Source organism: Coloeus monedula (assembly GCF_965178545.1).
Source record: "Coloeus monedula genome assembly, chromosome: 30".
Lineage (NCBI taxonomy): Eukaryota > Metazoa > Chordata > Aves > Passeriformes > Corvidae > Coloeus > Coloeus monedula.
The window spans coordinates 1,490,684-1,514,068 of record NC_138810.1 but is presented as its reverse complement, the minus strand read 5'-3'; the positions used below and the strand labels follow the sequence as shown (position 1 = coordinate 1,514,068).

At 61.5% G+C, this 23,385-nt stretch overlaps 1 protein-coding gene across 4 annotated transcripts; it reads right to left on the bottom strand.

Moving 5' to 3' along the window:
- Positions 1-547: 547 nt before the first annotated feature.
- On the bottom strand, positions 548-22,438 carry POU6F1 (POU class 6 homeobox 1). 4 transcript variants are annotated; one of them, XM_082299155.1, is made up of 13 exons: positions 22,234-22,438; positions 16,650-16,823; positions 16,512-16,610; positions 15,819-15,913; positions 8,482-8,650; positions 7,889-7,986; positions 7,022-7,247; positions 5,326-5,525; positions 4,714-4,839; positions 4,312-4,557; positions 3,461-3,584; positions 2,932-3,103; positions 548-2,048 (listed from the first exon to the last, which is right to left on the bottom strand). In XM_082299155.1, the coding sequence occupies exons 4-13, from the start codon at positions 15,870-15,872 to the stop codon at positions 1,703-1,705; spliced, it is 1,761 nt and encodes a 586-aa protein (XP_082155281.1). In that variant the 5' UTR covers positions 15,873-15,913; positions 16,512-16,610; positions 16,650-16,823; positions 22,234-22,438; the 3' UTR covers positions 548-1,702. The 4 variants fall into 4 exon arrangements, with proteins under 4 accessions (XP_082155281.1, XP_082155280.1, XP_082155279.1 ...); XM_082299154.1 differs by lacking the exons at positions 16,512-16,610; positions 16,650-16,823; XM_082299153.1 differs by lacking the exons at positions 15,819-15,913; positions 16,512-16,610; positions 16,650-16,823; positions 22,234-22,438 and adding an exon at positions 12,463-12,586.
- Between the last annotated feature and the right edge of the window lie 947 nt (positions 22,439-23,385).

The following is a 23,385-nucleotide window of genomic DNA, read 5'->3' as shown; positions in this document are numbered from 1 at the left end:
CCACGGGCCGGGCTGGGACCCCCTGATCCGAGCCGGGACGCCCCAGTCCTGGCCCGGCCCCCCCCGCTCCGGGCCGGGACCCCCAAACCCGCCGCTCCGCCAAGATGGAGGCGGCGACCCCGCCCCCGCCGCTGGGAGGGCGGCCCCGCCCCTCCGCCGCGCTCAGCCAATGGGACGGGGTCTTTCCGCGTGACAGGCGGAAGCAGCAACCAATAGAGAGCGCCGCGCGCAGCAGGCCGCACAGGGATTGGCTGGGGGGCGTGGCGGCGGCGGCGTGCCGCGCTCGGCTCCGTGCGGCGCCCCCCTCGGGGCCGAGGGTTCGAGTCCCGCTTCTGCCTGAGGCGTGCGCGGAGCTGCGCGGGCCTCGGGCGGGGGAGCCGAGGAGGAGGAAGGACCCCCCAAATCCGAAAAAAAGGGGAAAGGAAAAGAAAAAAGAAAAATACTGTTTATTTCACACCACTACATCAAGTGCATCAGTCTGCCGCGGCCCCAGCGGGCACCCCGGTGTCCCCCGTCGCCCCCAAACCTCCCCCTCCCATCCCTCCCCCGGGGGGGCTGGAGCCCCCCAGGCTCAGGGCAGGGGGAGGTGGGGAAGGGGCGCTGCCTCTGTTTTGGGGTTCACGCCCCCCCAACCCGGGGAGTCCAGTGATGTCCCCAAAATCCACCCACGGGACATCCCCAAGGTGGGGGATCACCCCCAGAAGCCCCTCACGAGGTGAGGAACCCCCCAAATCAGCGTCGGGGGAGTGACATAAATTGGGGGTCACCCCTGGTGAGCCGTGACATTGCCTCAGGAACACAGGAAAAAGGGCAAAAGCCAGAAAAATGGAAATCACTGATTTTGGGTGGGTGTGTGACACTCGGGGGGCAGGACAGGGCGGGGGGGTTCTGTCACCACGTGTGTCACAGGCGGGGGAGGCGTGACGAGGAGGGCACGGGGGGACACACACAGGCACCGGTGGGCACAGGCACGGGGGCAGGGGGACAAAATCTATGGCCAAAGGGACAAAACCAGTGGCCAAAGTGCCGATGGCTGGAGGTCAAGGGGCTGTGACCGGTGGAACAGAGGGGATTCCCAGTGCTCCCAGTTCAGAGCACTGGGAAGATGCTGAGGGGCACAGGGGGGGTGGGCACAGGGAAAGGCCTGGACACAGGTATGGGCATGGGCGTGGAGGGACAAGATTGGTGGCCAAAGGGACAAAATCAATGGCCAAAGTGCTGATGGCAGGTGGTTGGGGGGACTGGGAACTGGGATGTTCCCAGTGCTCCCAGTGCAGAGCGTGTGGAAGACATTGAATGTTGGACACGGCTACAGGGGTGGTGGACACAGGTACAGGGGCGGTGGCAGAGGGACAGAACCAGTGGCCAAAGTGCTGATGGCAGGAGGCCGGGGGGACACAGGAGAGCTCCCAGTGCTCCCAGTCTTGGCCACATGGGAGGTGCTGAAGGGCAGCGTGGGGGTGGACACAGGTGAGGGCCTGGACACAGGTGGCAGAGGGACAGAACCAGTGGCCAAAGTGCTGATGGCAGGAGGCCGGGGGGACACAGGAGGGCTCCCAGTGCTCCCAGCTCGGGGCACGGGGGGAGATGCTGACGGGCGGACACAGCTACGGGCGTGGGTGGCGGTGAGGGACAGAACCAGCGGCCAAAGCGCTGACGGCAGCGGGCCGGGGGCCGCCCGGGGCATTGCCAGCACCCCAGCTCAGGGCACGTGGAAGACGTTGAGCTTGCTGGTGTTCTTGAGGGTCTGGCGGCGGTTGCAGAACCAGACGCGCACGACCTCGCGCTCGTAGCGCAGCTCCTGCGCGATGCGCGTGATCTCGGCGCCCGTGGGCAGCGCGTTGCGCTCGAAGTGCGCGTTCAGGGCCTCGAGCGCCTGCGGGGTGAAGGACGTGCGGCGCTTCCGCTTCTTGCCCGGCTCGCCCCCCACGAACTCCAGCAGGTGCTGCTGCCCCTCGCGCTGCCGCTGCTCCGCCTCGCGCAGCCACTTCTCCAGCACCGGCTTCAGCTTCTGCGCGCTCTTGGGCGTGATGTCCAGCTTCTCGAACCTGCGGGGACAGGGGACACTCAGGGGGACACTCAGGGGGACACTCAGGGGGATGTCCAGCTTCTCGAACCTGCGGGGACAAGGGACACTCAGGGGGACACTCGGGGGGATGTCCAGCTTCTCAAATCTGTGGGGACAGGGGACACTCAGGGGGACACTCAGGGGGACACTCGGGGGGACACTCGGGGGGACACTTGGGGGGATGTCCAGCTTCTCGAACCTGCAGGGACAGGGGACACTCAAGGGGACACTCAGAGGGATGTCCAGCTTCTCAAATCTGTGGGGACAGGGGACACTCAGGGGGACACTCAGGGGGACACTCAGGGGGATGTCCAGCTTCTCAAACCTGCGGGGACAGGGGACACTCGGAGGGACACTCGGGGGGATATCTTGGGGGTGATGTTCAGCTTCTTAAACCTGAGGGGACACAGGGGACATGGGAGACCCTCAGGGATGGGGGACAGGGGGACAGCAGGATGGGCTTGGGGGTGTGACAGTGAGGTGGGAGCAATGCCCAGCACCCTCCTTTGCCCAATTTTTCTCCTTTTCTCCCCCATTTTCCTCCTTTTCTCCAGTTCCCTCTTCCTCCACCTCTCCCCCCTTTCCCAGCTTTCCATTTCCCCGTTTTCCTCCCATTCTCTGCTTTTCCTCCTTCCCCACAATTTCCCTCCTCCTCTCCAATTTTCCTTTCCTCCTGTTTTCCTGCCTTTCTCCAATACTCCTTTCCCCCAGTTTTCCTTCCCCTTTCCTCCCCCCATGCCCAACCTGGCCCCTGTCACCGCTTGTACCTGGCTGTGTCCCCTTACCTGCAGACAGCCCCACACCTGTCCCCCAGGTGACATTACCTGCAGACAGCCCCACACCTGTCCCCCAGGTGACATTACCTGCAGATGGCCGACTGGCTGTAGGCAGGGCCCTCGGTGGCCGTCAGGGCCTGCCCCACCTGGGTCTGGGTCAGCCCCAGCGAAAGGCGCCGCAGTTTGAAGTTCTTGGCGAATTCCCGGATTTCCTCCAGGTTGATCCCGTCCTCCTCGGCGCTGGGTGGGGCGGGGGGTTCTGGGGTGGGACACGGGGGGCTGTGAACCCCTTCATCCCTCTGCCCAGGGACCCCAGTCCCTGATATCCCTCTCCCAGTGATCCCAGTCCCCGTTATCCCTTTTCCCGGGGGAGCCCAGTCCCTGTTATCCCTTTTCCCAAGGACCTCAGGCACCGTGTTTCCTCTTCCCAGTGGTTCCCCAACACTGTTAACCCCAGAACACCTCAGACCCTCTTATCCCTCTTCCCAGTTCCCATTTTCCCTCTGCCCAGGGATCCCAGACCCCCATCATCCCTCTTTCCACAGGACCCCAGTCCCTGCTATTCCCACGGACCCCACAGCCCATTATCCCTCTCCCAGTGCTCCCAGTGACTCACTGGACACCAGCTGGCTCACGGTGGGGGTCTCGGAGCACGTGATGGGCACCGGGGACGGCGACACCTTGGCCACGGGCGCAGGGCTCGTCCCCACCCCGGCCGGGGCCGGCTGGATGGGCTGGACCTGGGGTGGGGGGGACCTGGGGGTGACCTGGGGGGAACCGGCAGCTCCGCTCCCCGCGGGGCACGGCCCACTGGGACAGCTGGTGGCACCAGGAGGGCCACGGCGTGGCCACGGGACAGGAGGGGGCACAGCCTGGGGGTGCTCCTGGCGTCCCAAAGCCCCATGGCCAGGACCCAAAGGGGCTCATGTGCCCCCACAGCCACACAGCTGGGTCCCCAAGGTGCTCACGGGCTCCTAAATCCACCTGTCTGGGTCCCAGAGCCATGTGGCCACAGCCCAGAGGTGCTCAGGGGGTCCCACAGCCACGTCCCAGCAGTGCTCGTGTCCCCCCAGAACAGCATGGCCAGGTCCCAGAGGGGCTCACATCTCCCCAGAACAACGGGGCCGTGTCCCAGGAATGGTCGTGGTATCCCAAAGCCACCTGGCCACGTCTCAAAGGCGCTTCTGTCTCCCCCAAGGCTGCGTGGCCTGGTCCCAAAGGTACTCAGAGGGTCCCAAAGCTGCGGGGGGGTCCCAAAGCCGCTCCCCTGCTCCCAAAGCCCCTTTGGGGACGCTGCCGCCCTTCGGCCACACTGCCCTGGCCCCCCGGCCGTGACCCACCTCGGTGGGGGGTGGGGGGGTGGCCTGGGGGGCTCAGGGTTCTCGGGGCGCAGAGGTTCCCCTTGTTCTTGGTGGGGGCTCAGGGTGGCCTGGGAGGGCTCAGGGGGTCTCAGGGGTGGGGGCTCACCTCGCTCTTGACGGGGGGCTCAGCGGGCCCATTTTTCTTGCCGGGGGCTGGTGCGGGGGGGGCGGTGGCCAGCGTGGCCCCCGCGGTCAGCGTGGCCCCTGTGGCCAGCGTGGCGATGACCTGGCCCTGCGCGTTGAGCAGCAGCTGCGGCGTCACCGGCGTCACCTGCAGGCTGGGGGGGGCCGGCGTGGGGGCGGCCGCGGCCACCCCGGGGGGGGCCACGACCCACGGCAGGGTCCCGATCACCTGGGGGGGGGACACGGTGCTGGGGGAGCCGAAAACGCCCACCCAGTGGGGGGGGGGGGGGAGGGAGGGGAGTGGGGACACGACACCGGGAGCATCCAGGACCCCCTCCCCAGGTGACACAACCCCGTGGGGGGGACAGGGGACCCCCCGCGGTACCTGGCCCTGGGCGTTGGTCAGGAGCTGCCCTGGGATCCCCTGGACGCTGGGGAGGGGGTTGGCGATCACGGGGGGGGCACTGAGGGACCCCAGGAGCTGCGGCTGCGCCCCCAGAGCTGCCGTGAGCTGTGGGATGGAAACGGGGTCAGAGCTGGGGCAATGGGGGCCACCGGGACCCCCCGGATCGTCCCCCCCACCCCGTGGCCACCCTGGGGGTCCTTAAATCTATAAATCCATCCCCTGGGAGCTGCCCAAAGCAGAGCTGCTGCAGCTCATCGCGATGGGGAAACTGAGGCAGGGGTTGTGCCCCGGGAAACTGAGGCTGGAATCCTGCCCGGGAAAACTGAAACTGGGATCCTGCACTGGGGAAACCGAGGCTGGGATCCTGCACAGGGAAACTGAGGCAGGGATCCCACCGGGGAAACAGGCTGGGGTCTTCTCCTGGGAAACCGAGGCGGGGATCCTGTCCAGGGACACTGAGGTCAGAATGTGTGGAACTGAGAGTGGGATCCTGCCTGGGGAAACTGAGGCCGGGACGTGGCCCTGGAATTCCCGGGGCTCCCCGTGGCCCCGCAACCGCTGATCCCGGGATGGGGTGGGCTCGGTCCTTACTATGCCGGGGTTAAAGGCCAGTCCGGTGATCTGGGGCTGCACGGACATCGGGGGCTGCACGGACATCGGGGGGTCCTTTGGGGGGGTGGGCGCCGGGGGGGGCTGGGGCAGCAGCGGGGGCTGCCCCGGGGGCAGCGGGGGCGGCCGCGGCGCCGGGACCGCCGGGATGGCCGGGATGGCGGGGCTGAGCACGGCAGCGGCTGCGGAGAGACGGAAACACCGTCAGTGGGGTGGCACCGGGGGCACCGCGCCCGCGTCCCCCCCCCGCCCCGCCCCGCCTGTCCCCTCCCATCACCGGGCCGGGCCCTCACCTGACCCCGGTGCTGCGGCAGCACAGAGTGGGGGGCACCTGGGGGAACCCAAAATCTGCCCGGACACACCTGGGACAGGTCCAGGGTCCGTAAGAACCCCACATGTTGGGGTCGATCCCCCCCAACCTGCTGCAGGGGGTGCCACACCTGGAGCCCCAAATGTTCACCTTTCATACTCCGATTCCCCAAATTCAAGGCCAATTCAGACGCCTGCAGGTGAAGACCACCTGGACTGGGGCTGAGCTGGGGGAGGATGAATTAGGGAGGGGACAAAGGGAGCCCCAAGGTCACCTGTTTCAGCCAGGTACCACACCTGGGCCTCCAAATCTGCACCTTTTAGTCTCAAATCTCCCAAATTCAAGCCCATTTCAGAACGCTCCTGCAGCAGGTGCTGCATCTGGAATCCTAAATCTGTAATTTTTATACTGAAAGCCCTCACAGTGAAGCCCACGGGCTGGGTTTGGGCTGAGGACGAGCTGGGGAGGGGGCAAAGGGAGCTCCAGCATCCCCTGCTGCAGCCAGGTGCCACACCTGGAGCCCCAAATCTGCACCGGGTCCCACACCTGGAGCCCCAAATCTGCACCGGGTCCCACACCTGGAGCCCCAAATCTGCACCGGGTCCCACACCTGGAACCCCAAATCTACACCAGGTGCCACATCTGGAGACCCAAATCTGCACCTGGTGCCACACCTGGAGCCCCAAATCTACACCTGGTGCCACATCTGGAGACCCCAAATCTGCACCAGGTCCCACACCTGGAACCCCAAATCTACACCAGGTGCCACATCTGGAGACCCAAATCTGCACCTGGTGCCACACCTGGGGCCCGAAATCTGCACCGGTTGCCACATCTGGAACCTCAAATCTACGCCTTTTATTCTCAAATCCCCCAAATTCAAGCCCATTTCAGACCCCTCCTGCAGCCACATCGGGAGCCCCAAATCTACACCGGGTACCACACCCAGAACCCCAAATCTACACCGGGTACCACACCCGGAACCCCAAATCTACATCGGGTACCACACCTGGAGTCCCAAATCTGCACCTGGTGCCACACCTGGAACCCCAAATCTACATCGGGTACCACACCTGGAGTCCCAAATCTGCACTGGCTGCCACACCTGGAACCCCAAATCTAGGTACCACACCTGGAACCCCAAATCTACATCGGGTATCACACCTGGAGCCCCAAATCTGCACCGGCTGCCACACCTGGAACCTCAGATCTACGCCTTTTATTCTCAAATCCCCCAAACTCTAGCCCATTTCAGACCCCTCCTGGAGCCCCAAATCTGCACCTTTTTCACTCAAACTCCCCGGCCGGAGCCCGTTTCCGCTCCCAGGTGTGCGGGCGGGCGGGGCAGGCGCGGTTACCTGCGGTTACCTGTGAGATTGGCTACGGGCGGTTTGAAAATCGCCCCCGCAGGTGCCGCCGGCGTCAGTCCCGGGAGCGCGGCGAGCGTTGCTGTGGGAATTGTCACCAGGGCCAGCGCCTGCTGGCCTGTCACCTGACCTGCAATACTGATGGGGATAAGAAGAGGTTGAGTAACTGTCCCTGCCGGAACCATTACTCCTGTCACACCTGTGGCTAAGCTTTCCTGAGCCAACACCTGCGGAGATAAATGAGATTTGAAAGAGAAACACAAATCAACGCCCTGCTCAGCATCAGGGAAACCCCCACAGGGCCCCCCCACCCCGGCCTGGGACACCCCTCTGGGGTGGGGAGGGGGCAAAGGGGGAGCTCCCCGGTGAATCCCTCTTGGGGGCGGGGGGAGGGCAAAGGGGGAGCCCCCCGAGCTGGTGAACCCCTGCGGGAAGGGGGGCCCAGGGGGGGCTCCCTGGTGAACATCTGAGGGGGGGGGAAGGCAAAGGGGGAGCCCCCCTCACCCGTGAACCCCACTCCGTGGGGAGATGGGGGGGGAGCTCTGTTGAGTGGGGGGCACTGGGGGGCTGTGGAGATGCCTCTCTGGAGGGTATAAAGGGGGGTCCCCCTTATCTGCTGACCCCCGCTCTGTGGGGGGTGGGGGGCACTGAGGGGATCCCCTTTGCCTCGGGGTCCCCCCTTACAAGGAACCCCTTCTCCATAGGGAGACGAGGGGCACCTGGGGGCCTCCCTTCCTCCCCCCCCCAGGTCTGTGGAGACCCCTCTGTGTGGGGGGACAAAAGCGGGTCCCCTTTACCTGGCCACCCCCTCTCCGCGGACACCTCCCCCGGGGCCCCCCCTCGCCCCCCGGCCCCGGGGGGCAGTTACCTGTGGGGCGGCCTGCACGGCCAGGTGGGTCACGCCGGGCTGGCTCGGGGCGTGGCTCGAGGGGACGGGGACGGGCGACGACGCTGCTTTGGCTTTACCTGGGAGAGAAACAGGTGGGGGTGAGGAGGGGGGCACCCAAACTCTGCACAGCCAGGGAGCGAACACCCTCCCACAGGTGTCCTCAGGTGCGGCCAGTGCCCGGGGAGGGGCAGTGACTTGGGTCAGCCGTAGTGGGACCGGGGCGGCGACCATCCCCCATCCCCCCGGGCGGGGCCTCCTCCTCCCCCCGGCAGGGGAGAGGGCGGGACAGGTGACACGTGCGGGTGGATTTGGGGCGCTGGCCAGAAACCAGCGAGGAAAAAAGTGGGATCTCCCCAAAAAGTGCGTTCCCGGGGAGCGGGTGGGGGTGGAGCTGCAGCCGGACCCCGGAGCAGCCCAGGTGACACAACCCAGACACCGCCCCCGCTGCCCGGGATGGAGCTGGGAACGATCCCGGGAAGGACGGACCCGGGACACGGCCGGGAACCATCCCGGGAAGGACGGACCCGGGGCACTGAAGGGAACGATCCCAGGAAGGAGGGGGGGTCTCTCACCTGCCGCCTCCCCGCCGGACGAGCTCGGGGTGCTGGAGGGAGCGTCTTCCACACCTGGGGGGCCCCCCTGTCCCGGGGACCCCCCCGCTCCCTCCCCGGCCGTTTTGGGGTCCCCATCCACCCCCACCTCCAGCACCCGGATGGTCTCATGGCTGGACATGACAATGACCTGCAAACGGACCCCAAAGTCAATTCCGGGGATGTCACCCCGCGGCCGTGTCCCCCAGGGGCTCCCCCCGCCCCACGGGGGCCTGTTTTGGGGTGCAGAGCCCACCTGGGCCCTGGAAGAAAGAGGGACGGGTGGGGGGGTGGCTTCGCTGTCAGCACCCCAACTCCAGGGGCACCCCCGGGTGAGACCTTGGGCAGGTGAAGCCCCACACCTGCAGCACCCCCAAACCTAGAGCATCCCCAAACCTACAGCAAAACCTCCACAGCTACAGCACCCCCTAAATAGAACCAGCACCCCCAAACCGACGGAACTCCGCACACCTGCAGCACCCCAGAGCCGGTGCCCCCAAACAGAGCCGGTGCCCCCGTACCTGCAGGAGCCTGGCCGGGACCGGGACGTAAATGGTGAATGACCCGAAGGCCGCTGCCATTGTCGCGGCCGGCGCTGCTCCGTCCCCCGCGCCCAGCCCGGGGAGGAGGGGACGGGTTCGTGCTGGGCTTCGAGCCAGATAAGGGACAAGGCCGTGAGGAGCAGCCCCCGCGGGGGCGGGATCGGGCTTCTTATCCCGTCGGGACTGGGATTCTTATCATCCCGGACAGGCTTTTTATCAGGCAGGTCCTGCCTTTCACAGCCACAGCGCGCCCCCAGACCCACCCCAGACCCACCCCCGGAGCTGCTGGGACGTTCCCATTCCCAAGGGATGTTCCCGCTCCTGCTGGGGCAGGGCTGGCTCAGCCCCTCAGAGGGAGCCATGAACCCTCAGAGCCCCCGCAGTGCCCCCAGACTCATTTCTGGGCCCTCCCCCCGAGGGCTGGGGGTGACCCCGGTGTTACATCAGAGAGGGTAAAACTCCCCCCAGGAGGTTCCTGGGTGTTCACCCGACCTCAAAGGGGCATCGAGCCCCTGAACTTTGTGTTTCCCCTTTGACCAAGGCACATCCAAGTTACAACTCAGCCCTGCCTCTCCTCTCCTCTCCTCTCCTCTCCTCTCCTCTCCTCTCCTCTCCTCTCCTCTCCTCTCCTCTCCTCTCCTCTCCTCTCCTCTCCTCTCCTCTCCTCTCCTCTCCTCTCCTCTCCTCTCCTCTCCTCTCCTCTCCTCTCCTCTCCTCTCCTCTCCTCTCCTCTCCTCTCCTCTCCTCTCCTCTCCTCTCCTCTCCTCTCCTCTCCTCTCCTCTCCTCTCCTCTCCTCTCCTCTCCTCTCCTCTCCTCTCCTCTCCTCTCCTCTCCTCTCCTCTCCTCTCCTCTCCTCTCCTCTCCTCTCCTCTCCTCTCCTCTCCTCTCCTCTCCTCTCCTCTCCTCTCCTCTCCTCTCCTCTCCTCTCCTCTCCTCTCCTCTCCTCTCCTCTCCTCTCCTCTCCTCTCCTCCCTCCCCTTTCTCTTTTCCCTGTACATTTTCTTGTGTTATTTTTATTCTTTCCATAGATGAGGCCAACCCAAACAGCTCCAACCCTGCTCTCCATTGCAACTAAATTGTTCTAAACCAAATCCTACACACCCATATGTTTATACTGATATATCTTTATATATTTATATGTTTATAAACACAGGTCATGCAGTGTCACTCTAATTCACCCCAAGGGTTCCATCAACAACACCCTGCGTTACCCTTGATTTGGGGTGGTTGGAATGTTTTATTGGTGCCAGGACCAGGATCACTCTGAGAATCCAGAGGTTTCCCTATGGGATAACGGCACCTGGAGGGTTGGACAAGGGACAAGAGACAGAAAACTGACAGAAACCTCTGGCAGAAGGTCCTGGCAGCTGGAGAGGTGCCTGATCTTCGCTGCTCCCCACCACTCCAATTCTCCTCTTGGTCTGACCTGGGCACATCAGACCCTCTGAGGTTTTCTGGGGTGACCCAGACCTTTGGGAGGTTTTCTCCCTGAGAAAGCCCAGCTGACCCTCAGGGAGGGTTAATGGGGAGAAGAACACTGACCCTCAGAGGGTCAATCACTGCCTGGTCCTGACCCTCCTGAGAATCGTGGCTGTTCCTCTGCAAGACCCAGAGCAAATCCAGCTCTTCCCCCAAACCCAGAGCAAATCCAACTTTCCCCCAAACCCAGAGCAAATCCAGCTCTTTCCCCAAACCCAGAGCAAATCCAACTTTCCCCTAAATCCAGAGCAAATCCAACTTTCCCCCAAACCCAGAGCAAATCCAAATTTCCCCTAAACCCAGAGCAAATCCAGCTCTTCCCAAATCCAGAGCAAATCCAAATTTCCCCTAAATCCAGAGCAAATCCAGCTCTTCCCAAACCCAGAGCAAATCCAACTCTTCCCTAAATTCCCTGAGCTGGCCAGGCAATGCTGGGATCCCCTGGATGTGGGGCAGTGCTCAGCGAGGTCCAGCACTGGTGTTGGGGTTTCTGGTGTGACCCAGACCTGCTGTGAGGTCTCCTCTGGGACAAAGCCCAGCTGACCTTCAGGGAGGGTCCGTGGGGAGCAGGACACTGACCCTCAAGGGGTCACTGAGGGTGGTACTGCTGAGGGTCACTCAGTGGTCACTGTCCTCGGTGACCAATGGTCATTTTTCTCCTCCTGCCCTGAGCTGGGCTCTGACAATTCCTGACCCCGCCAGGGTGGAATTGCAATTCCTGCAGGACAGAAACCTGGCAGAGGGCAGGCGGTGCTGCCCACAGAGCAGCGGAAAAAGAGGGAAAATCAGAATTCCTGGAGTGAAAAGATGAGATTTCCACAAGGTCCTTGGGCACTGGGGGTGGTCTCACACTCCCCTTCCAACCCTCACCAGTGCCAGAGCCCCCGGGAGCTGGGGCTGACCAGTTTGGCCAGTCCCGAGTGGGGAGGGCATTGGGTTTACAGGGAAGGCTCCCAGATCATCCCAGGATTTGGGGTTTGCATTCATCACTCTGCCCTTTCACAGGAGTCACCGATGCCAGCGTTCCACCCTGGAGCTGCCAGAGCAGACAAGGAGTTGGGAATTGATGGACTTCTCCTGTTTTTTAATCATTGCTCTGTCCTGGGCTGAGTTTTCCCTTTTTATGGGATCTGATCGAGCTGTGGGGGACCAAAACCACTTTAAACTGTCCCCAAAAGAACCTCCTGTGTTATCAATTTAATAATAACTGCTGATTTGTCTTGTGAGCAACTTGTTGGGCGACTAAATATGACTGGGATTATCCAAACCAGATTTATTTCGTGTGCTGCCAGGTTGATTTTTTTGCTGAGTTGATTTTGTCTTTTTTTTTTTTTTTTTTTACTGGAAAAGAAGAATGGTGTGGGAAAAGCTTTTATTCTTCCCTTAAATGTACATTTATCTTATGTACAAATTTGTCTCAACGAACTGAAAATCAGGGAATTGAACCAAATGAAGCCTGGGAGTTGGTACGAGCATTAATGAACATTTGGAATCATCCAAATGAAGGGATTTGTATCAGTTCTGCCTCAGAGGGCTTCAGATTGGTGATGATTTGTTTGAATTTTTCAGGGATATGAACAGGGGAACGAAATAACCTTGACAAAACACGAGAAAATGTCCCCTGGGGCTGTCCCAGGGCAGGGGGAGGGACAGGACTGGGAAGGGAACAGGGATGAAAAACAGGGAATTCTCTTCCCAGCTCCCACCCAACCCCTCCTGAACCATTTACAGACTGTGCCTCTGCGCTGGAAATGATTTAACTTCCCTAACAACTTTCCTAATTAATTGTTTTAATTAACTTCTCTAATTAATGGCTTTAATTAACCACAAGCAGCGCCATGTTCCACCGCAGCCGGCACTTAGCAAGGTTTGTCACCGGCTGCTATTTTGGGAACCTGGTTTGGGAAAATCGCTGAAACTTTTGAGTTTTGCTGAACCAACCTTGATACTTCTCTCAATAAACAAAGCCTGGGAGAGGGAGATGTTTTTGCTGGAATTGGACGTGAGGAATGCAGGATTTACAGAGCACAAGGACATTCTGCAGGAGCCAGAGATAAAGAAGAGACACAGGCAGTCCACGGCTGAACCGAAACTCTCCCTATCTGGGAAAAATGCAACAAAGAGACTGAGAGTGGGGACTAAACCAGCATGAGGAGAGAGAAATCAATAACCAATAGGGGACAGAACGCTAATTAATGCCAGTTCTGTAATTTATAGCCCATGGGCACGGATTTCTTCGTTCGCTAAAATGTAGAAATAGTGAAAAGTTTTGGAAGTGGGGGGCGGGGGAGTTTGGGGAGTGACTGAAGCAGTGCCGTTTTCTAGGACTAAAAATAGTGCTGGAGTTTGATTTATCCTGCATTTTTTGGCAGCAGGAGCAGGTGAGCCCATAGAAACCTGGAGTACCTTGGCAGCTGGGAGCTGCTATCCAGGACATGCTGGGTTATCCCAACCAGGGGTACTGAGGCTACACCCAATGGGCCTCGGGGCTGTCCTGGGCCATTCCCATCACCCAGGGCCTGGAATTCCAGGGAAAAGGCACAGGAAGCTCCCTGAGGTGACCTGGATCCCTGACCAGTCAAATATTCCACAAGGAACAGTTTGGGCATGTCTGGGTGGGAAAATGCCTTCCCAGCTGCCCACATCTGGTAGGGCTGGACCCAGCGGAGTGCTGGGGTTCCCACCAGGTGTCCTGGGAGGGTCTGCGACTTTATTTGACCTCAGTGTGGAACAGGAGGCGCAGGGAAAGGGATGGATCCCAACGGTGAGTGGGGGAAAGGAGGGTTAAGTGAATTACTGAAGGGGCTGCACACAGCTTGGATTTGTCACACCTGCCGATCAGAAAAAGGGGAGGACACAAAGCTATTGATAAGGGGAAGCAGAGGACACAAAGCTATTGATAAGGGGAAGCAGCCGTGACCGAAAGATCCCGCTTTGGACCCAGAAACCAGCTCAACCCAGCCCTGGGGTTTGAACTTGGGCCAGGGATTCAGGGAACAAGCACAAGGTGAAAAGTTTAACCTGGGGAAGACTCCCGAACTTCATCTGAGACTCCTGCACGAGCCCAACGCGGATGGAAATGACTTTGGGCTCATTAAGAGAGGAAAGGGGGCTAGGCGGGGCTGGGTAATGAATATGCATAGGCTCGCTGGGGAGTTTAATGAATATGCAGCTCGTGACCTGACACAGACTGAGCCGAGGGGGGCATTTAGTGGGGCAATCCACACCCACGTGTGCCCCAGCGCTGGAATAAACACACCCACGGCACCGCTTAACCCAGCAGAGGAGTCTTTTCCACCTATCAGTGGGCTGTGCATGGAATCCAACTCTCCCCTAAGCGCAGAGCAAATCCAGCTCTCCCCAAACCCAGAGCAAATCCAGCTCTTTCCCCAAACCCAGAGCAAATCCAGCTCTTTCCCCAAACCCAGAGCAAATCCAGCTCTTCCCAAACCCACAGCAAATCCAGCTCTCCCCCAAACCCAGAGCAAATCCAGCTCTCCCCCAAACCCAGAGCAAATCCAACTTTCTCCTAAACCCAGAGCAAATCCAGCTCTTTCCCCAAACCCAGAGCAAATCCAGCTCTTCCCAAACCCAGAGCAAATCCAACTCTCCCCCAAAACCACAGCAAATCCAGCTCTTTCCCCAAACCCAGAGCAAATCCAGCTCTCCCCCAAACCCAGAGCAAATCCAGCTCTTTCCCCAAACCCAGAGCAAATCCAGCTCTCCCCTAAACCCAGAGCAAATCCAGCTCTTTCCCCAAACCCAGAGCAAATCCAACTTTCTCCTAAACCCAGAGCAAATCCAGCTCTTCCCAAACCGAGAGCAAATCCAGCTCTTCCCAAACCCACGGAGCCGGCCAGGCAGTGCCAGTGTCCCCTGGACGTGGGGCAGTGCTCAGTGAGGTGCAGCGCTGCTGTTGGGGTTTCCCGGTGGGACACGGGAGCGTCTCCAGTGCCAGAGAACACTTTTATCCTCAGAGACGCCGATTTTCTCTGCAAGACACCACCCAGTCCACACCTTCTCAAAGCACTGGGCTGGCTGTGCCTTGGGGGAATTGAACCCCCAGCTCCAGCAGCTCCCAAACCTGGCTCTACAAAACCGGGATCTCCATCCGTTGTTGGAAGAGCCTGGAGCGTGTGGGGTGTGAGATGTGACTGTGGCACCAGGGCAAGGCCACCACCCCGCAGAAGGAGCAGGAGACCCCTGACCAGGCCAGAGAACCTTCCAAGGACCAACGGCTGGACCCAAGGTCTCGGTTTCCCTGCCTCTGGGCCTCTCTGGTGAGCGGGAATGGGAATGCCATTGCTTCCCGAACTTGTGTTTTTAAGGACTGCTGTGGCTCTGGGCCATCATCTCCCGTCCACCTCCTCCCTCCTTCCTCCTTCTCTCCCTCCGGTGAAAATCATCCCCATGGAGGCAGATTTGGCTGCTCGGAGCCAGGGGCCGGTGGGAGGGTGTGGAATGCTCAGGGGTAATGGTTTGCACCCCCTGCCCGGCCCAGGGAGGAGGGGAGGGGTTCGTGCTGGGCTTTGAGCCCGATAAGGGAGAAGAGGCCGTGAGGAGCAGCCCCTGTGGGGGCGGGATCGGGCTTCTTATCCCGCAGGCATTGGGTTTTTTTATCCTGCTGGGATTGGGGCTTTTATCCCACAGGCATTGGGGTTTTTATCCTGCTGGGATTGGGGTTTTTATCCTGCTGGGATTGGTTTGTTTATCCTACTGGGATTCTTATCGTCCCAGACAGGCTTTTTATCAGGCAGGTCCTGCCTTTCACAGCCACAGCGCGCCCCCAGACCCACCCCAGACCCACCCCCGGAGCTGCTGGGACGTTCCCATTCCCAAGGGATGTTCCCGCTCCTGCTGGGGCAGGGCTGGCTCAGCCCCTCAGAGGGAGCCATGAACCCTCAGAGCCCCCACAGTGCCCCCAAACTCATTTCTGGGCCCTCCCCCCAAGGACTGGGGGTGACCCCGGTGTTAATGAATGATTAATTAAACCTGGCTGTTTCACCTGAGCCTGTATGAACCCATCGAGCCGGTACCCCCACACCTGCAGCACCCCAAAACAGAGCAGGTACCCCCCACCTGCATCATCCCCACATCCACCGCACCCCAAACCTGCAGCACCCCAAAGCAGGGCCAGCACCCCACACCTGCAGGACCACAGTGCCCCTCCAGCCCCACAGGTGTGGCCCAGGGCCAGGTGAGCCCCCTGAATCCCTACAGGAGTTTCAGCCCCTCCCAGGGCACAAACTGGGGTCCCACCCCCCCCGGCCCGGTTTTGGGGGGCAGGGTGGCCGTACCTGCTCGTTGACGGTCAGCAGGGCCTCCTGGGGCTGCCCCGGGCACAGCTCCATGGTGACCTGGCACAGGTGGGGAGGGTCACACCTGCCACATGCTGCAAGAGGGGACAAGGAGGAGCTGTCACCACCTGGGTGAGAGCCTGGGGGTGCCCGGGGGGATTTGGGGTTCCTCTCACCCCTCTGAAACCCCTTTGAAACTCTAAAAACCAGGTATGGGCCAGGTGAAGCCACCTCGCTGGAGCCCAAAGTGGGTCCCCAGATCTCCAGGCGACCCCTGGCTGCCCCCACAAGTCCCTGGTGCTTCCCGAGGAGGCCCAGATCGTTGGGGACGCTTCCTGGAGCGGGTGACAGCAGTCGCTGGGGGGGGGCCCTGTGTCCTGCTGGAGTCACCCCCAGGTGGGACACACCCACCCCAGGGAGCCACAGGGAGCCGGGAGGAGCCTCCCGAGGGACATCCCAAAGTCCTGGGGCAGCTTTTTTCCTACACCTGAGGCTGGAAAAGGTGGGAAAGCTTCCGCTCCTGCCTCTTCCAGGTGGGATCTCCACCCCTTCCCCTGCACCTGTGAGACAGGGGGGCTGCGGTGGAGGGGATGGCTGAGGCCACGCTGGGACCCCAAACGGGAAGGGGAAAGGGGGAATGGGAAAGGGAAAGGGAAGGGAATCCCATGGGATTCTGGGGTGCCGGCTACTCACCCACGGTTTGCTCCGGGGTGAGGGACCCTCCCGGCCGGACACGGGGCTGGATGTGGGTGCTGCCCCCCGGGATGGGCTGATGGGCCCCGGCTCTCTGGGGCTGGGGGCTCCCGGGACTCTGGGCTCCGGCTCTCTGGGTTTTGGGGCTCCCAGGTGTCAGGGCTGTGGCTCTCTGGTGTCCTGGGTCTCTGCAATTCTGTGCTCCGGCTCTCCGGGTTTCGGGGTGTCTGGGCTCTCCGGGGTTCTGCCTCTCCTGGTTTTGGGGCTCCAGCTCCCTGGGCTCCTCTGAGTTTTGGGGTCTCTGGGTTTGGCCTGCAGGGACACAAAACCCAGAGCTGTTCCCGTGCTGAGCTCTGGCTGCTCCTGCACTCCCCAAAAACACGAGGAGCCCCAGGATCCCCCCCATCCTCCCTTCCTGCTCCCAAAGGATGGAGGAGTTTTGGGAAAAGGCGACTCGGTCAGGAGAAAGGGGAAAGGTAATGGATGTGTGGGATTTTCTGGGACTCTGGGGACACAGGAGCACAGAACCTCCCCGTTATCCATCCCCACCCATCCCAGTCCAAGCTAAGCAGCCAAACTGGATTTATTCCGGCTGAACTGGAGCAGCAAAAGGCTGAGGAGGGCATGAGATGCCCAAAATCCTTGGATTTCTCTCCCTGCTGCTGGTGGGAGGAGACTCAAATAACCCGGGGGAGGGGGGAGAGACTAATTAATGAGACAATTAATCAGACATTTGTAATTCCAGGCTGGATGTAGGTGGGCATCCAGCTCCGGATTTGGGAGCGGGATCCTTTCCCTGTCACGGATCCCGTTTCTCACACTTCTTCTGGGGTATTTTTTGGCATTTAATGTGACAGATAATTTATCCAGATGGCGGCGAGGGCAGGCAGGGAGGAGCGGCCACGGAGCAACAGATGGAGGGAAGGCAAGGAAATGCACAAAATAATAATAAAAATATTAAAAAATAAAGAAAGGGGGGGAAAAAAGGGAAGAGAAGGATGTTTAGGATGCTCCCAGTCTCCCTGTGGATCTAATTTCCATGTTAGTTAAGCATTGGTGAGGCAGAGATGGATCCAAAGATGGTGGAAAATGGAGTTTGCCCAGGTGAGAAACCCCAGGGATGAATTAAACCTGAGCAGGGGAGACTTTGGACTCAAACTCCTTGCTGCTGTTATCTCAGATTCATTCCTGGAGGGAATAATGCCCCCCAAATCCTTCCTTCCCTCTAAATTTGATGTCTTTTATGGCTTTGTGGCATTTACAGATGGAGAAACTGAGGCGGGGGATGAGATGTTGCCCCCAAAATACCAAATTCCAAAGGAAAATCTGGGAAAACTCATTTACCGCCCCAAAATCTTCCAAATCCGGGAAAAAGGGGCAGCCCAGAAAAAGGGGAGTTTTGGGGGGATTTGATTGAGCAAAAGGAGGGGCTGTTGTTGAGCCGGGTGTGTGGCTGTGGGGTGCCAGCGCCCTGACCCCCAAATCCAGGGAATAATAATAATAATAATAATAATAATAATAATAATATCCTTTAATCACTCTGTCAGAGAGGAAATACCCTGAGGAGGGGCCCAAAAACTGCTGGAAACCAAGGAAAACCCCAAACCAGTCGGCCAAAGGTTTCCTGCCAGCTCAGCAGCTTAACTGCAACGCTCCGAAAATCCTTTTTGCACCACTACAAAGGAACGATTTTCCCCCTACAAAGGAACGATTTTCCCCGTTTTTGCCACGTTTTTCCCAAACTGGAAGATGCAGGGAGCACCTGGGCCACGCAGCCTTGGTGGAATTCCTCAATCCCTGATTTCCTTCCCACTTTCACGGGCGTTTTGGGGGCAAAATCCTGATCCCAAATCAGCGGTGTTGGGGTCCCCCTGGCTCTGCTGCCTGTGGGGAATGTGCCCCCCCAGCACTGGGAGCAGTGGGAGCACTTTGTGGTGACTTCCCAGGAATTTTTATTCCCGGGATTACAATCTCCTGCCAAGGCCAGAAGTGGAGTTTGGCCCTCCCCAAAATAGAACCTGGAGCATCGATGTCCTGAAGTGCCCCCGTGGGCACAGGACACCCTGGAGGGGCAGCACGGGGGTCTGGGGGGCACGGGACCCACCCCGCGCCTATATCCCATGGGATGGGATCAGTGGGATGGAATCAATGGGATGGGATCAATGGGATGGGGTGGGATCAATGGGATGGAATCAATGGGATGGGATCAATGGGATGGGATGGGATCAATGGGATTGATGGGATCAATGGGATGGGATGGGATCAATGGGACTGATGGGATCAATGGGATTGATGGGATGGGACGGGATGGGATGGGATCAATGGGATTAATGGGATTAATGGGATTAATGGGATTAATGGCATTAATGGGACGGGATGGGATGGGATGGGATCAATGGGATTGATGGGATCAATGGGATGCGATCAATGGGATTGATGGGATGGGATTAATGGGATTGATGGGATTGATGGGATGGGATGGGATGGGTGTCAGAGACTGAAAACAGTTCATGCCTCAAACACTGAAAGTTTTGTTCATGACAAAGAAGCTGCAACCAAAGAAGCCTCCCTGGAGGGTGGGAGTTGAACCGAAAGTCAAACTGCTGATTAGATAAAGGGAAACCCATTGTTCAATCACCTCGGCTGAGGGAAAGGTGTGCACCCACCAAAGGCCAAGGGCACACGGTGAGTTTGGGGTGGGGGAGAGCAGAGCTCACAGGAGCCAGGTTTACACAGACCCCCCCCAGCCGAGGGGGCGAGGAGGTTTCGGGTCCTCCGTTAAACAAACCCAAACCGGCCCGGCTGTGGCACCCCCAACCCCACAGACCACATCCACGGGACTTCACGTGAGAGACAGCCCAGGGGGAGTCACAACCCACCAGAGACCCCCCAAAGGGCTCCCCAGAGGCCCCACAGGACTGTCCATGATGCTCCAGACCCAGAGCCTGCTGTGAGCACGGCCCCCTCCCCCAGGGGGACCTGCCTGGCCATCGCCACCCGGCTCAGGGGTGTACCCACAACCCCTGGGATCCTACACCTTCTGGGGGGACCTTCACCACCAAGAAGAGCAGCTGGAGAGCACCAACGGGACATCCTTGGGACCCACGGAGTGGGGACATTTTCCTTATTCAGTCCCTGTCACTCTTTCTGTCCCCCTCACCTATTTTCTACTTCTTTCTTTCTTTCTCTCTCTCTCTCTCGTATTTAGCATCAAATAAAACCCTTACTATTGTCACTGGCAAATGGTCTCGTCTGCACCTTAATTTGGGCATTTCTAAGAATAATAATTGGATCATAACAGATGGGATGGGATGGGATCTGTGGGATCAATGGGATGGGATGGGATCAGTGGGATTAATGGGATGGGGTCAGTGGGATCAATGGGATGGGATGGGATCAGTGGGATGGGATCAGTGGGATCAATGGGATCAATGGGATGGGATGGGATGGGATGGGATCAGTGGGATCAATGGGATGAGATGGGATGGGATCAGTGGGATCAATGGGGTGGGATGGGGTGGGATGGATTGGGATGGGGGGCAGTGCTGTGCCCCCATTAGCCCTTTGGGGGGTTCGGCTGGGGTGCAGGGGTTGAAGAACAGGAGTCACGCTGAGATGGCCACGGATGGAGGTGCTGGGGACAGGTTTGGGGAGGACATGGGACAACACAGCCCCAGCCCCTTCCTCCACCCCCCCCCCAAAGGTGGGGACCCCCCGTGCCCCCCATCCCTGCACTGCTGGGGCTCTGAAACACCCAGGGAAGGTCCCCCCACCCCAAAACCACCAAACGAGGGGCTCAGGGGGGCTGTGGGGGCAGCCCTGGGACAGTGCCCCCCTCTAAGGGGTGCTCAGCTCCCCAAACCCTCACAGCCTTCCCCCCCCCCCCGCTGTTCTGGAGCACCCCAAAATGCCCTTGGACACCCCCTCCCCCCCGACCTGCCTTTGCCCCTCAAACCCCGCTACCCCCCTGAAATTCCCCTGACCTGCCTTTCCCCCCAAATCCCACTGCCGCCCCTCTGGGGGTCCCAACAGGACCCCAATAATGCCCTGCCCCCCTCTGCCCTGTTTCTCATCTCCTGCACCCCAAAACTCATCCCCGAATTCCTCCTGCCCCCCCACCCCAGGCAGTGCCCCCCTTTCGCTGTCCCGGGGCTCTCCAGTCCCCTCTTCCCATTTCCCTGACCCCCCCAGTTCCGGGGTGCCCCCAGGGACCCCCACTTCGCCGAAGTCCCCCCTGGCACCCCCTAATCCTCACCACCCCCATTCACTGCGTTCGTGCCCCCCCGTTCTCCCCAATGTCCCCCCCAGACCCTCCAAGCCTCTCTCACTCCCCCGCCCTCCCCCCAACCACCTTTGCCCCCCAAATCCCAGTGCCCCCCCCTCGGGGTCTCTTTGCCCTCCCCGGGCAGGACCCCAAAACTGTCCTCACCCCCCACCCCGTGTCTCCTCTCCTGCACCCCAAACCCCACCTCCCGCACCCCAATCCCTCCTGCACCCCCCCCTTTTCCTCTCCAGCCGCTCCTCCCCCTTCCCTGCACCCCACAACTGAGGCGTGTCCCCGGGGACCCCCACTTAGCCGAGGTCCCCCTGGCACCCCTCAGCCCCCATTCCTGTGCCCCCCAACACGTGGCGTCCTCCCAGTTTCCCCCGTGAACCCAGCGCCCCCCTCCAAGCCCCTCTGCCCCCCAACCCCCCCCAATCTGTCCTCCCCCCCCCCCCAAATCCCCCTTCCCCCCTTCGACTCCCCCCCGGTGGTCCCGGCAGGACCCCAACAACGTCCTGCCCCCCTCAGCACTGTTTCTCGTCTCCTGCACCCCAAAATCCCTCCTGCCCCCTCCCCCCCCGGGCAGTCACCCCCTTTCCCTGCCCCGGAGCTCTCCAGCCCCCCCTTCCTGGCCCCCCCCCCAATTCCGGGGTGCCCCCAGGGACCCCCCTTAGCCGAGGGCCCCCCGGCACCCTCAGCTCCCGTTCTGGTGCCCCCTGCCCCTATCTGCCCCCCCTCAGCACGTGCGTGTCCCCCCAGTTCTCCCCAATTCCCCCCTCAGACCCAGCTCCCCCCCCCAAGCCCCTTTGCCCCCCCCCCCCCGAACTGTCTTTGCCCCCCAAATCCCGGTGCCCCCCTCGCCTCTCACCCCGGGAGTCTCTTTGCCGTCCCCAGGCAGGACCCCAAAGCTGTCCTCACCCCCTGCCCCCTCTCCTGCACCCCAAACCCCACCGCCCGCACCCCAATTTCCCCTGACACCCCCCACCCCCCCGCCCCCGTGCACCCCCCCCGGGACAGTCCCCCCCTTTCCCTGCCCCGGGGCTCTCCAGCCCCTCTTCCCCCATCCCTGCCCCCCCCAGTTCCGGGGTTCCCTCAGGGATCCCCCCTAAGCCGATGTCCCCCCTGGCACCCCCTAATCCCCCCCAGTCCCCACGCTCCCCTCTGCCCCCCCCCCCCAGTGCCTGCGCGTTTCTCCCCAGTTCCTCCCAGTTCTCCCCAGTTCTCCCCCCGGCCCCACCGCCTCCTTCCAAGCCCCTCTGCCCCCCCAAATCTCCCCTGACCTCCCTTCCCCCCCCCAAATCCCGGTGCCCCCCCCGCTGTCCCCCGTTTTCCGCCGTTTCTCCCCTCCCCGCCCCCCCACCGCTCTTTATCATAAATATATAAATTATGCTAATTACGCCATTGCATATTCACCGCGCCGGGCCCGCCGCCCCCCGCCCGCCCCGGCCCCGCACTCACCGAGCCGGGGGTCGGGGGTCCGGGGGCGCCCCGGGGGGGCCGGGGGGGCCCGGGGGGTCCCCGCCGCTCGCGCCGCTCCCGCGATCGCTGCGGTCGCGACGGCGGCGGCGGCACAAAGGGGCGGGGGGCGGCGGGGGGGCGGCCCCGGGACCCCGGCCCGGGCCCGGGGAGGGGGGGGGGGGGCCGGGGGGAGCGGCGGGGGCTGGTTATGGGGGGCTCGGTCCCGCGGGGGTCCCGGAAGGGGATTTTTGCCTCTTCCCGGGGTTTTGGGGCTGCTGCGTCATGAACATAATTTATGCGCAGGCCGCTGCCGCAGGGGCGCTCCCGCCCGCGGCCGCTGGGGGCGCTGCGAGCGCCGCCGCAGAGACCCCCGGGACAGAGACCCCCGGGACAGAGACCCCCGGGACAGAGACCCCCGGGACAGAGACCCCCGGGACCCCCGGGACAGAGACCCCAGAGACCCCCGGGACAGAGACCCCCGGGACAGAGACCCCAGAGACCCCCGGGACAGAGACCCCCGGGACAGAGACCCCAGAGACCCCCGGGACAGAGACCCCAGAGACCCCCGAGACAGAGACCCGCGGGACAGAGACCTCAGAGACCCCCGGGACAGAGACCCCGGAGACCCCCGGGACAGAGACCTCGGAGACCCCCGGGACAGAGACCCCCGGGACCCCCGGGACAGAGACCCCCGAGGCAGAGACCCCCGGGACCCCCCCGGGACAGAGGCCCCCAAGAACCCCCCGGGACACCCCCTAGAAACTCCCGAGCCAGACACCCCCCGGTTCCAGAGACCTCCCCGAAAGCCCCCGGAGCCAGAGAGACCCGAGAGCCAGAGCCCCCTCCAGAAGCCCCCTAAGAGCCAGAGACTCCCGAGATGCCCCTGGGCCAAAAGACCCCCGCCCCCGAGGCAGAGACCCCCTACCAGAGCAGAGGGACACCCCAGAGCCAGAGCCTCCCCGAAACCAGAGACCCCCCAGCTGCAGAGCCCTGCTCAGCCCTGGGACCCCAAAACCAGAGACCCTCCCCAGCACCTGAACCAGAGCCCCCTCCAGCCACAAGACCCCCAAATCAGAGGTTCCCAGCCCAGAGAGCCCCCAAAACCCCAGACCCCAAAGTGCCAGGACCCCCCAAACCCCAGATCCCCAGTCC